The following is a 13,891-nucleotide window of genomic DNA, read 5'->3' as shown; positions in this document are numbered from 1 at the left end:
GTCTGTACCTGAAAGGGAGGTTATACTCTATTTTTATTGGCTGGTTTGCAGCACTACAAATAATCGTGCAAATTTGTTAACAGATATATTATCAATCTTGCGAAAGAGCTTAGAATCGTGTGACATCGGGTAACTGATTGTTGATCGCACTGCCTCCTGTCTCTGCCACAAATCGTTTAAACCGTCGTTAATCTTTTGGTTAAGAGATGTTACAAGATTTGTGGCAGAGACAGGAGACTGCTGGTACATTTATTCGTTAACTGATCTCGCAAGACGCAACTTCCATCAGTTATGTTATGGCTCCTGTTTATTATCCATTTGATATCTAATGGTGCTCGGCAGCCAATGATACTTTTCAAATCAATGCTTTATTTGTCTTTTTGGTCTTTTATAAACCACTCATATTGCTTTATATACAGGTTTTATTGACCACTCATATTGCTTTATATACTTCTTTAACAACCACTGATATTGCTTATATACTTCTTTATTGACCATTCATATTGCAATAAATATTGCTTTATATATACAAAAAAATAGGGATTTGTTTTATAAAAATAGCTTTTTTTTTATTTAAATAAAATAATAATAATATACAGTATTTCTTTGCTCGTAGCGTTTTAAAAGCTTACTTGACTTACCTAATGCCATCAAAATAGCATCATCTAATCTAAAAAAACATCGATTAATCTCGTGGAACTCAAAAAGTTCTCATAAGAAGAAGAAAAAAAAAAGCCAAGCTCAAGGATGCAAAGACACAAGGATTCAAGGAATTGGGCACTCAAAGCAAAAGAAGAAAAGACATCAGTACTCAAGAACCAAAGCAAAGGCGAGAAAGAAATAGTAAAAGGCCAAAGCAAAGTAGCACGTATCTATAATAATTATTAGCTATTGAGTATACGTAGTAGAAGTAATAGTACCTTTCTTTAAATAGGCCAGAAGACTAGCTAAACTTATACCAACAAGTAAAAAAAGTAGCACGTATCTATAATAACTATTAGTTATTGAGTATACGTAGTAAAATTAATAATACCTTGCTTTAGATAGCCCAGGACAACTAGCTAAGTTTAAAGCAACAAGTAAAAAAAAGAAACAGCACGCATCTATAATAACTATTAGTTATGAAGGATATGTAGTAAAAATAATATCACCTTACTTTAGATGAACCAGGAAAAAGAAAAAAAGAAAAAAAAAAAACGTCATCCAAGCTTATACCAACAAGTAAAAGAAGAAGAAAAGGTAGTCCTTAGAAAGAGACTTTATAAAGACCATTTAAACCATAAAGAAAGCAGGCAATACGATTTTACTAAAGTAAAAGTACTATTAGAGCAGGAATAGAATATATATAATATTAAGAACTTACCTTTTATAAAGAATGTTTTTTTTTAAAAAAAAAAAAGAAAAAAAAAGTACTTTTTTTATAGCCTCATTTTACCAGTGTTACGATTACCTACTATCCATTAAAAACAAGTTTTTTTTAAATATGGTTTAACTATTGAAACACTCAGAGAGGGTATTCATAAACAGTTTAAAATCTTTTTTATTATTATTATTCAAATGTAATATCTTTAACTGCAAAGGCTTTTTTCTTTTCCTTTCTTTTGTTGTAGAACAGTAACTGATTGTAGTTGACATTAATAAATATAAGTCTTAATACAAGATCATAATTAAAATAAAATAAAATATAAGTTTATTTAAATAAGATCATACAATCAATTCCAATTAAACATGTTCTTTTAGAATATGTATTGTATTCATGAGAGTTCTTTGATAAGAAGAAGTATCAACTAAAATAACCAAATCCAATCCAATGTCAGGAATATTGCTAATCTTTCACATAATTGAAATAACGCGTAAAATAACGTTATTCAAATCAGTGAGGAATTCCCAGAATAAAAGATAATCTATGACAGACATACAAAAGAACAAATGAAAAGTTGTCATAAACATAATTAGAAATGACATTTGCTAAAGACCTGAAGACTAGAAGAACGATAACAATAGAAGATATCAAGCCACTCACTCAATAAGATATAAATACCTGTCTTCAATTAGAATAATTTTTACTTTAACTTAAACTGAAATAAAGATCAGTCTCAAAAAGTACCCAAACTGTTTCTTGATCTTTGTTTTTACCTTTTCCTTTATTATTTAAACCATTATACAACATCTTTGCTTTTCTTTTTTTTTTTTGTAAAACAAATAAAGTACTACCTTGCTTTTGTATACATCTTCAATTTATTTTGTACTCTTGTTTTTTCTTCCTTAAAGTTTATTTTAAAAAATGTCTCGTCGCGTCGCCACCCCCATCAGTGTCCCCAGCAATGCTCCCAAAAGGGCAAGAATTTCTATGAGCATTGCTGGATCATCATCCACTGTTGTTCCTGCTTCTGCTCCCGCTTCTGTTTCTGCTCCTGCTCCTGCTCCCGCTCCCACTTCTGCTTCTGCTCCTGTTCCCGCTTCTGCTCTTGCTCCTGCTCCTGCTTCTGCTTCTGTTCCTGTTGCAGACTTCAGTAGCTTTACAACTCCTCGCTTGGAGAGCTCTGTTGGTGCTGAAGCCATCCGAGCAGCCTCTGGTTTCGCACCAGATATAATGGCTGCTCAGATACAGCAATTGTAATTTAATACCTATATTTTATACCTTTCTTTGTGATGTAGAGCTATTTAGCAGAATACTACCGTGATTACGTTGTTGGTCGCAGAAGCGAATTTGACTTGGACGTGACCTTCGCCCACAAGAACAACAGAAAGGTCAAGGCCCTGTTATCTGAGCAAGTCAGGAAGCATCGTCGTTTTGATTTGCTCACCACTTCGCAAATACACACCATTATCAGGAGCAAGTATTCCTATTTGATGAGCAAGGCCAAGGGGAAGACAGTTGTTTCAACAAAAACAACCTGTCGTAGCCGTGTAAATACGGTGAGTATTTAATATTTAGAAGATTATATTATAAAATATAGAAAATGCTTACATTAACACCTTATGATAGAAACTCTCTAACAGGAGATCTATTTACATGGCTAACCCTTCAGCGTTCGACGCCCGTTTCCCGTTCGCTGGCAAAATTCTGACTGTTGACTGGACGTCAGATGAAGAAGATGGGCCAGAGGACGCGAACGGTCGTACGTTCGTGGTCAAAAGGCCATCATTTAGGAGCAGCGAAGTAAGTAAAATGTTGGTAACAAATTTCATTTTCTAATATACCTTAATCAATCTACAGGTGGTGCAATTCCACGAAGAGTTGCAAAAAAAATACAAGGAATCCACGAAGAAAAAGGGGGCTCCACCAACTATTAGAAGAATAATAGAAAACGTTGAGGTGGAGTTCCCTGACAAGCTCGATGATACTGATTTTCCTTCCTGGGCTTTTTCTTCTCCTGGTCTTGGTTTTCCAACCTCTGTTTCTGCTTCTTCTTCTTCCTTTGCTGCTGCCAATCCAATGCAGTAGGCATTTTCTTTCTTTTTTTTTTTGTTTCTTATTTTGTTGTCTCTTCACAAATCGAATAAAAATTTTTAAAGAAAAAAAAAAGAAAAAACTATTGCATGGTTCTTTAGTAAAATATATAATAAAATAATAATAGTGTTTTAATGGCTTGGTATATTTGTTACATAAAAATTCGTCTTGGCAGAGCGAGAGTAAGAAGGTGATTATCAACATAAGGGCATACAGCAACAGGATTGAAAATTCTGTAGATTGGAAGTATATTGTTGCTTGAAACTGGATCAAATTGGTTCTTCCACACTTGGATGCCAGTACCATCGAAGGTGGGAAAATGTTGAGTCGCATGGCTGTACCAATTGACGAATGCAAAATAGTGAATGGAATTGTTGAATGAATGTGAGAAAAAAAAAAGATATTTGGCCAATTCGTAGTTGGTTGTTCATAATGGCTTGAATATATGATGATGATGATGAATGATTGTCGGATTGTTGGTAACGTTGTCCAAGCAAGTTAATTTTTTTAAATGATTGTATATTTGTATTGATCGTATTGGGCATAGGTATTTCATAAGTATTCATATAGTAGTTTTGTAAGATTTCATAGTGTTCGATGCATAAAGTTTGTTGTTTGATGTTGATTTCTGAATGAAGGGCTTGTGGTGGCAGAGGCTCACTACCAGTAATTGTCAGGTTAAATAGACTTGGTCCGTCTATGAATTGAGAGTAATCAAATGGCGTTAAACCACTCTCGTCATTCGTAACCTCGCCTATTTCCTTTATGAAGTTGATCAGTAGAAGCATGCCTTGATTGTTGGTGTTAATGAGGGTTGGTAATGAATGGATAAGGTCTTGTGTGTGGATAATGTTATAGGTAGACATAATAAAATAATAAATTATGCTATAAACCAAACATCTCCAACACTAGCATAGTTGAATCATAAAGATCTGACGATGAATTATATCATAAAGAGTAATGAATGTCTTGCATATATAATACCAACTTGTTATAGTAATGAGTCTTTGCATAATCTCTTTTATGATCCAATGTATTAAGTTGCATTGAGACTATGTATGTCAGAATAGAATATTGTTTTTCTTGCATAGTAACTTTATTGATCTAAACGAATGATTGAGAAATAATCCTATCGATAATCCGATTGGTGCCTTAATAGCTCCTGTTGTCTCCATTATTAGGTTTCAGTCTTTCTGTACTTATTTAGTAACCGAGTTTACTCAAACCCAATAACCATTCAGGAACAAAATACAAGTGCCGTCTTAAACAACGATTCCATGGATGACTATTTATAAATGCAACACTAGTAGCTTAGAACAACGATTTATAATATAATTATACAAGATAAGATTCCATGGAACAAGATATGATGACAATGCCCCAATCCAGAATGAAACATCAAGAAAGAACCAATTGATTTAACTCAATCGTCCCCATGAATTATCATTCAAAAGAATATAAATATCCCACCTAAATCCTGATTGAAAAAAGGATAACTTTTAACTTGGATATAATCAAGAATAAAAAGTATCTCAAAGTAATTATCGTTTTGGTGCTTTTTTATTTCTTTTTATCTTCGTCTATTACAGATAATTTGTGTAAGCATAGTAACATATGTGGTTTCAAAGCCTGTCTTGTAGTTGATGTTGATTTTTTTGACATCGCCATTCAAGCTGTTGTAAACATAGTTATTTTCTATAAGATATCAGTTGTATTAAAATAAATAACGATACACAAAAGATTAAACTATGATTGAACAATTCCACACTTTTCCAAATTTAGAACAATAAGATCAGTAGGTTAATTGTACCTTTGATGCCGTCGGACGTTAAAATTTCCAATTTCCTTATTTGGAAATCAACAATTTTCTGAATATGAATCAGCTCGTCAACAAAATACAGTCGAATTATGCAAGTCGCTGTCCGGAATGGCTAGAGTGTCTACTTCCGACGGAAGAGGTCGCCTATTCGAAACATGTAATCGGTATTTTTGTTCCGATGCTGCAGGCGTGTCTATGTGGGAGCTATTTTTTTTTGAATTGATTCCTTTGTGCATTCTTTTTTTTGTATAGGCTTTTCTTTTATTTAACTGATTATAGTAATGCTTTTGGATATTTTTTGTCGAAGTATATTAACAATGCTTGCTCTCTGTACGTAACATTATTTAGGACATTTTTATTGAGCTTTGTTTAATTTTTTTTTATTGTTATTATTATTCTGCAGCAAGCTCAGTTAACCATGCTGGATTACGCTGAGCTCGATCAAAGCTAACATTTTTAAGACAATCAATTATACCACCAAAGATATCGTTGTGGTGCTTTCTTCGCCAAATAAATTCGATAAGCAACCAAGGTACCATCTTCTTTGTTCTAAGGGCAGGAGTTACATTAATTTTTATTCCATTCCAAGTTCCTGAAAAGATTTTATTAACTAGACCTATAAACACTTCTACACTCCAATTTTAAGCTTACCCTCGATGGTGTTGGTATGGACATCACCGTCACGAAATGTCACACTGTGATTGACAGTTCGATGTACCAAGTTCATTCCAAGGTTTACCATATTTTCATATGCTCTCCAACAATCTGTATGTACTATGGAACCATCGGCAACATAATTTCGAATGATTGTATCCATCGTTTCAGTGTTTCTATTATTTACTACCACAAGAAAACACTTTCGTTCAGGTGTTTTTTCAACACCACCTACCACCCAAACACCCTCCACACGATGTCCTCGATGATATTTTCTTTTACCAAACTTTGATTCATCGATTTCTACCACGATTGGATTTCCATCCACATCATAACCACCGATTTTGCAGTCGTTCTGCTGTAAATCTTCTTGTAAAACTTGGTACCAATCTTTTAAAGTTTCTCGTACTGCCTTTGGTGAACATCCAACCATGGTAGAAATTGTCATTCGTCGTACTTTCAAGCTCCAAAAGTAAAGAATGGAGAGCGCATCATAGGCTGGTAAGCTGCGATTACTAAAAAAGGAAGCATTTCGTACAGCAACTTGACGTCCATTGCAGCATTTCTCACCAGTTTCCTGATTAACTATGATTCCATTGCATCTCCAACGTGGAACACTTCCTGTTTGCTCCAAATACATGACGCTTCCTTCATCACCATTACAACGGTACACTGTGTTGCTTCCATAATAGATTCCGTTGTTAATAAAAAACCTAATTTATAAAAAAAAAAAGAGTTATTAATATTGTATACAAGTGTGCTTTGTTATACTTTTATACTTACTGCATGAGATATTTGCAGATAAAAATTTGAGAATTAAAAGGAGATAGTACTTGAAAACTAGTGAATGAGTCTCTATGTAACCTCTTTATTAGATTTCAAGACGAGAGAGAGAACCCATTTAATCAAACTACGCCTTTATATAGGAAATAAAATTATTCAGGGACCGAAGTGTGCTCAAGGTCAATTTTAGTATTGAACTTGAATAATATAAATATTGTATATGGTTAATATTGTAAATGAGTCTTAGAGAATATGTAATATATAATATTATGTATTCAGTACTTGTTATTTTTTATATAAGATTTGAGTAATCTCATACGAATAATAAGTATTTAATGGGGTAAATACGACATAGCCCCCGACCAGTATGAGATTACCTTAATGAAAATCTCGGGACTATTTTGGTTTTTTTTTTTTTTTTTTTTTTTTTTTTTTTTTTTTGTAAATGAAAAGTAATTTACTTATGAAGAGATTTAAGTCGTTTACTGGAACGAGTGGCTGTGGAAGGAGTATCACAAGCGTTGTTAGTTGGAGGTTTATTACGACGAGTTCTTTTAACAGGCCGTGCTGAAGAGCCAACATTAGATTTAATTGTGGATTTTTTATCAACCAAATTAGAATTATTTTCATCATCAGAAGAGAAATGTTTCATAGCAGTACTTATAGTACCAGATGGAGTGGATTTTAGTAGTTCAGATGAAGATGGAGAATTGGTAATTGGAGCATTTTTTGGAGGAATATATTTTTTACCAAGATTTTTCCAATAATTGCGTAGTGTGTTAGGGTCATTAAACTTATCTGCAGATAGCCATTCATCCCACTCACTGCTATAGTTTTTCCAACGTACAAGGTACTCACGGTTTTTTGGAGGGCCACGATGGTTTATAACTGCTTCGATTTCGAAATTTATGATTTCATTACCTTCATCATCCAGTTCGATAACTTCTTCATTAGAGATTAATTTCAGCTCAACGGAAGTGTAGGCACGAGGCATAAGGACACCAGTTTCGTCACGTAAGATGTAGGCATTTCCTTTTATTTTTACGTACGACAGTATATGGTCCTTCGTAAGCAGGAGCGAGTTGACCAGATTTATTTGGAATACGAACCATGACATGAGAGCCAGGTGCATAATCAACAAGCCTATGAGAATCATTGAACTTTGCTTGTTCAAGTTCGATTTGTGCTTTGGTTTTATTAATGATAGCTGGGAATACAATATCAGTCATATAATCAATGCGTTTCATGAGCTCTTCATGAGACATTGGTGGTTTATCTTTAACTTCTTTGAGCTTATCTTTGTCAGATCGAAAACCATAAGGTTCGTTCATTTTACGTGCGAACATAAGAGAGAAAGGTGTTGAATTTAACCGTTTGGATATACGATTATTCATAGCAAGTTGAATAGATGGAAGATATAAATCCCAATCATTGCCAACACCATGTGTGGCTTTAGCCAGTAATTTTTTGACTGATTGTACAGTACGTTCACTAATTCCATTAGCAGATGGGTGTAGAGGAGTGATGAATCGATGATCATAGCCCATAGCATCAGCTAAATCTTTGGAGAGCGAGTTCTTAAACTCTGTTCCATTATCGCTTTGGAGTTTTGTAGGAAAACCCATAGTTGAGAACACGTCAATAAGAGAACGTAAAATTGTATCTGATCTTTTATCAGGTAGAGCACGAAGTATACAAAAGCGTGTGCAAACATCGATAATAACCATAAAATAATTATTATTGTAAACGGAGGTAGTATGCATAGGACCACCAAGATCAATAGCATAATGATCACCAGGATAGTAGCTATAAATGCTACGTAGAGGATGAAAGCCTCTTTTTTCTATATTATGCTTCATACAATCTTTGCATTGCTTAATGAATTTAATGCAATCACCTATCAAGTTAGGCCAATGGATACCGTCATTATGGAGACGTTTGACCATTTGTTCAGCACCATAGTGACCAATTTTATTATGGGCATCTATAAGTAACTGTTGGTGTTCAGCCAAAGGAGGTGTAAGATAATCCGAATATAATGGCTGTGCAGATTGTACATAAAACAAGTATTGATCATTAATGTTATAATCAATATCTCTTATATCAGTATTTTCTTTAACTTGTATGATGTCCTTTTGTGCATCAGAAGTTGTAGTTTCTTGAATTACTGAAATAATGTTTATAGCAGCATTGTATTTAGAATAAGCTCGATGTTTTTTCTTTGTATTAATTGTCTCAGAAATAGCATGATTCTGTCTATATGAGGGTAATCTTTTGCCTTTTTTAATATCACTTTCATGCTCGAACGTATCCTTTGGCGGATATAATCTGGATAGTTTGTCAGGTAAGACATTTTCCAAGCCGGGAACATGAATGACACTAAAGTTATAGTCAAGAATGACGTCAAGCCATTTAATAAGCATACTATTGGCATTCTTTTGGGAATGAATATAGCATAAAGCTTTATGGTCAGTGTATAAAGTAAATCGTGTGCCCCATATGAATTTATGAAATTGGGTTAAGGCATAAACTACACCAAGCAATTCACGCATTGTAACACTATAACGTTTTTCGCTTCTTGACAGGGAACGGGACATGAAACCAATATATCTTTTGATTTTAGATATTTCGCCATTAGGTTTAGTCACTTCGAACTCTTGATATAAGCAACAACCAGTACTGTAATCTGATGAATCAGTAGCAATACAAAATGGTTTTGACAGATCAGGATGGGATAACATCAATTCTGAAGACAAAATGTGCTTGATACTATCAAAGTGCATTTGATGCTCTTTTGTCCATTCGAAAGGACCTTTAACTTTTTCATCATGACAACGCAAAGCATCTAAGGGAGCCATGAGAAGTGCAGCGTTAGGAGTATGTTGTCTAAAATAGTTGACAAATCCAAGAAAACTTTGCACTTGCTTTTGAGTAGTAGGACGAGGCCAATCGAATATATTTGTTAATTTTCGGGCATCAATCTGCTTTCCTGAGGCAGAAATAGAATATCCCAATAAATAAACGGCTGATTTTGCCAAATAGGTCTTTTCAAAATTAATTTTTAAATTAGCATCAGTTAATATTTGCAGCACTTTTTTAACATGAAGAAAATGTGCATGTATAGATGAACTGAATATACAGATATCATCCACAAAACATTTTACATAAGGAAGATCTTTAAATAATGTTAACATTATACGAGAGAATAGCTGACTTATTGTAGATATTCCAAAAGGAGCACCTCTATACATATATTGTAAATTATTGGGCGCAGTAAAAGTAGTTTTAATTTGATCATCCTTATTTACAGGAAACTGATTAAATGCAGATTTTAGATCTAACGTGCTAAAAATGACTGCACCAGACATAGAATTGAATATATCGTTAATTAATGGAAGTTGATGATTATCAACTGGTAAGACCTTATTTAACATTCTAGGATCCAACACTAATCGAATTTTATCAGTCTTAGTGCCGTCTAGATTTTTTTTATGAGTTACTGTCATAGGCAGATTCCATCCAGATGGAGTTGCTGGAATGATAATACCTTCATCTAACCAACTATTTATTATATCCATTACTTTAGGCTGTAAAGTATATGCTATTGGATATTGTTTTATATTGGCAACATAATCTTTTGGCGTTGGGAGATGTAAAACAGCCTCTTTAATATTACATAAAGAATTCTTATTTAATTTTTTGTTTGCTTCGATGTATGGTTTAATAGCCATATCAAAAACTTTTTGTTCTTTTTCTGTACCGGCTCGTGAAATATTTGGTTTATAAGCTTTATCTAGAATAGAGTCGTCTAATTCTTTTTCAGTACTTTTATGTTTGACTGCTACATTCATTAAATGAATGGAAAGTTTAGGAAGCAAATCTGTTCCAATAAGAATTTTACAGTTGTAAGAGGAAGCATGATCGTCAATAATATCAAACTTATGTTTAATAATGTAGTCAATGTTGTCGTATTCGACATTCACATAGTCAACAGATCTCATTCTGGGAATTTGGTCGCCATTTGCTAAAACTAGGTTACCAGGAACTGAATGAAATTTAATATTATTGTCTATTGCGAATTTTTTATTCATGACAGAAACACGTGCACCAGTATCTATGATACCATAAGTGTTCACATTATTAAGCGTGATTGGAGTAACAGGCGAATAAGCCACATTATCCGATTCGAATAGACTATCATCTTCTCCAACTTTATTATTACGAATGGCAAAGACATTTTTGTTATACTCTTCATCAAAATTAGCATTTATATTTTTATTTGAACAGATTATATTTCTGTCATAATGTTTATATAAAAATTCAAATTCGTCATCGGATGATTCATTTAATTCATAAGATTGCGAGGTAGATTCATTATTACTAGGAGATAAAGATAAATCAGTAACTCTGTTTTTAGGAGATTTATTTGTTTGACTAATGCTAGTGATCGAGTTGGATAACTCTAAATTGCTAACAGTTTTGTCATTTCCTTTAGAAGAATTACTTACAATTTGTTTGCCATGTTTTCTTTTGACATATTCAAGTCTTACAGAACAAGATGAGTAATGACCAGGAGAGTACTTGGCAGTCTTACAAAATGTGCATACACCTTGCTTCTTTAAATCTGCAATTTCTTGCTGAAATTCAACAGACGATTTGGAAACTTTTTGGTTTATATGTTCACTTTGATGTACCATTTTTCTTTTTTTAGTATTGGCGTTATCATCATGTTCACCAAGTTTTTTGGTATTTTCTTCCTTTTTCTTATCCTTAAGGATGTTCAACAAAGCAGATTCCAAGTTAGCCATTTCTTTAATGAGAATTGACTCAAGAACATTCCATTCCTTAGGCAGAGGAATAGGCAAGTTGCGAGTTGAATAAACACTCTCTCCATTGGTATTGGAGCTAGCAGAGACAAGAGAGGGAAGATTTCTTGTAATAGTAGCTTGGACCATTTCTTGAAACTTGACAGTGTGAAGCCTCGAAACGAAATGTCCAATCAAGAAAGTGTTATCATGCATATTGACCTTTGCACCAAGAGAGAAAAGACGATATCGATCCATTGCTTGGGTCAAAGTTTCACAACGTTCTTGCCTGAAATTGATAAGGTTTTTAAACCACATTTCTGGTGTAGTTTGTGAAGCAAGATCGAAGCGTTGTTTCAAGACTTCTTTTGCCTGATCCCAATTCAAAGCGGTTTTCTTGTCCATACAACGTCTTTTGATGAATCGTTCGAACCAATCATGGTCGGTATCACTGTCAGACTTTTCAAACGAAACTTCCAGGTAGTGCAACCAATGATCCTCTATAGATACATCATAATCCAAGAACTTTCTTTGGAAATCTCTAATAAACATATCCAAAGATGGTTCATTACTTGGATTGACGTTTTTATCACCTTCCCGAAGAGTGAGCTGATACAGAGCACTAGCAGTAGGGTTGACATTGAACCTTGGGATTTCACGGCTTGGGATTAGTCTATCCTTGGGTGATGAATTTTTAGATCCACTGCCCTTCAACTCATGATTACGTAATTCAAACTGGGAAGCAATAAGAGCGTTAACATCATTTAAAGCTGATACAGCATAACTCAATTGCTTCTCGTTTTCTTCAAGTAAAGTTAGCTTATTTTCTAAAATAAAACTCGCTTTATTATTGTTTAATTTTTCAATTAAATCAAAGAACATGGTTTTTTGAACCATCAACCTCTCCAAATAATTAGGAGGGTCTGAAGAAGGAACAGCAGGGGAAGAGTTAGTAGCTTCATCCATCTCAACATCAGTTTCGATGGATGGATCATCACGAGGATAGATGGATGAGTTTGATGCTCTACTTTCGAGAGTTTCAAGATCCATTCTATCCAAGGACTTAGCTACTTCGTCAGCTGAATCCTTTTCAACGTTTTTAGAAGGGGATTGATTAATAGAAGAATTCATTCAAAAAAATGAGATATTTGCAGATAAAAATTTGAGAATTAAAAGGAGATAGTACTTGAAAACTAGTGAATGAGTCTCTATGTAACCTCTTTATTAGATTTCAAGACGAGAGAGAGAACCCATTTAATCAAACTACGCCTTTATATAGGAAATAAAATTATTCAGGGACCGAAGTGTGCTCAAGGTCAATTTTAGTATTGAACTTGAATAATATAAATATTGTATATGGTTAATATTGTAAATGAGTCTTAGAGAATATGTAATATATAATATTATGTATTCAGTACTTGTTATTTTTTATATAAGATTTGAGTAATCTCATACGAATAATAAGTATTTAATGGGGTAAATACGACAAATATAGTACTTGTCTAGCCTTCTTTCAATTTTCCTCATATCTCTCCCGTTTGCTTTCAGATTTTACAGTATATTAGTGAGCTTTAGTAGCTCTTGAAAAATACATAAACCCATGCTTATTTTGTATTTCCCATTGAATTCCCCCTTTTGTTTTTACCCTATTCACTATAACAAAGTACTTGCCTTATATGCTTAAGAAAATAAGCAACTGTAAACGCGAAGCTCTGAGATTTCGAATACACTTAGTTCGTATGGCAGCGGATCTTTTTAGGGTAACAAGAATTTCCAAATAGACAATCAACAGGATAAGAAAGGAAGAAAAGAACATCAATGCTTGTGACCGTGGTAGTCGACCGGTCGTAGTCAGCAAAATAACTAATGCAATCATCCGCCTAAAGCTTCGACAAGGACCTTTACGCACAGCTTCTGATGCTCAGCTCTTTTTGAGGTCGTTAGGATACAGTATTAGCAAGCTGTCAGTCAGAAGGCACTGTAGGAAGCTAGATTTTGAATCTGGAACTAAGGAATCGAAGAATTTCATCAGCTGTATAAGCCAAAAAAAGCGATGAAAGTGGTATCGCGACAAACCATCGCATACTATAGAGGGCTGGAAGTCCATCATATTTAGCAATGAAAAAAACATGAAGGTTATGAGTGCAGATAGTATACACTAATATTGAAAGCAAGTCGAGCAACCTTAGCGATCTTTTTACGGTGATCAAACAATGAAGCATGTTGGTTGCTCTGTTACACTTTAAGGCTGTATTAGATGTTGAGGGCCAGGATATGCGTGTCAAGTATACGACGGTGCAATAAACTCATAAATATGCGCATGTACTTTAATTGCGACATATCGCAAAGCCTAGCGTATAGTGGTCTAAAATATCG

The 13,891-nt window shown here is 34.0% G+C and overlaps 5 protein-coding genes across 5 annotated transcripts; 3 read left to right on the top strand and 2 right to left on the bottom strand.

Annotated features, from left to right (window-relative positions):
* Positions 1–747: 747 nt before the first annotated feature.
* RO3G_12977 (uncharacterized protein) lies at positions 748–1,136 on the top strand (the record flags this gene model as incomplete). Its single annotated transcript, XM_067667561.1, has 4 exons — positions 748–843; positions 935–965; positions 1,044–1,079; positions 1,120–1,136. The coding sequence occupies 4 exons, from the start codon at positions 748–750 to the stop codon at positions 1,134–1,136; spliced, it is 180 nt and encodes a 59-aa protein (XP_067523662.1).
* Positions 1,137–2,284: 1,148 nt separating this feature from the next.
* Positions 2,285–2,620, top strand: RO3G_12976 (uncharacterized protein; the record flags this gene model as incomplete). The annotated part of the gene is made up of 1 exon (XM_067667560.1): positions 2,285–2,620. One exon carries the CDS (start codon positions 2,285–2,287, stop codon positions 2,618–2,620), a length of 336 nt encoding a protein of 111 aa, XP_067523661.1.
* A 396-nt stretch (positions 2,621–3,016) lies between these two features.
* RO3G_12975 (uncharacterized protein) lies at positions 3,017–3,448 on the top strand (the record flags this gene model as incomplete). Its single annotated transcript, XM_067667559.1, has 2 exons — positions 3,017–3,163; positions 3,221–3,448. 2 exons carry the CDS (start codon positions 3,017–3,019, stop codon positions 3,446–3,448), a joined length of 375 nt encoding a protein of 124 aa, XP_067523660.1.
* A 2,217-nt stretch (positions 3,449–5,665) lies between these two features.
* Positions 5,666–6,715, bottom strand: RO3G_12974 (uncharacterized protein; the record flags this gene model as incomplete). The annotated part of the gene is made up of 3 exons (XM_067667558.1): positions 5,666–5,865; positions 5,925–6,640; positions 6,711–6,715. 3 exons carry the CDS (start codon positions 6,713–6,715, stop codon positions 5,666–5,668), a joined length of 921 nt encoding a protein of 306 aa, XP_067523659.1.
* A 1,005-nt stretch (positions 6,716–7,720) lies between these two features.
* Positions 7,721–12,646, bottom strand: RO3G_12973 (uncharacterized protein; the record flags this gene model as incomplete). Its single annotated transcript, XM_067667557.1, has 1 exon — positions 7,721–12,646. The coding sequence occupies one exon, from the start codon at positions 12,644–12,646 to the stop codon at positions 7,721–7,723; it is 4,926 nt and encodes a 1,641-aa protein (XP_067523658.1).
* Positions 12,647–13,891: the final 1,245 nt, after the last annotated feature.

This window comes from Rhizopus delemar, genomic scaffold (assembly GCF_000149305.1).
Source record: "Rhizopus delemar RA 99-880 supercont3.11 genomic scaffold, whole genome shotgun sequence".
Taxonomy (NCBI): Eukaryota; Fungi; Mucoromycota; class Mucoromycetes; order Mucorales; family Rhizopodaceae; genus Rhizopus; species Rhizopus delemar.
Note: the sequence above shows the minus strand (reverse complement) of the source record. Positions and strands in the feature narration are given on the sequence as shown.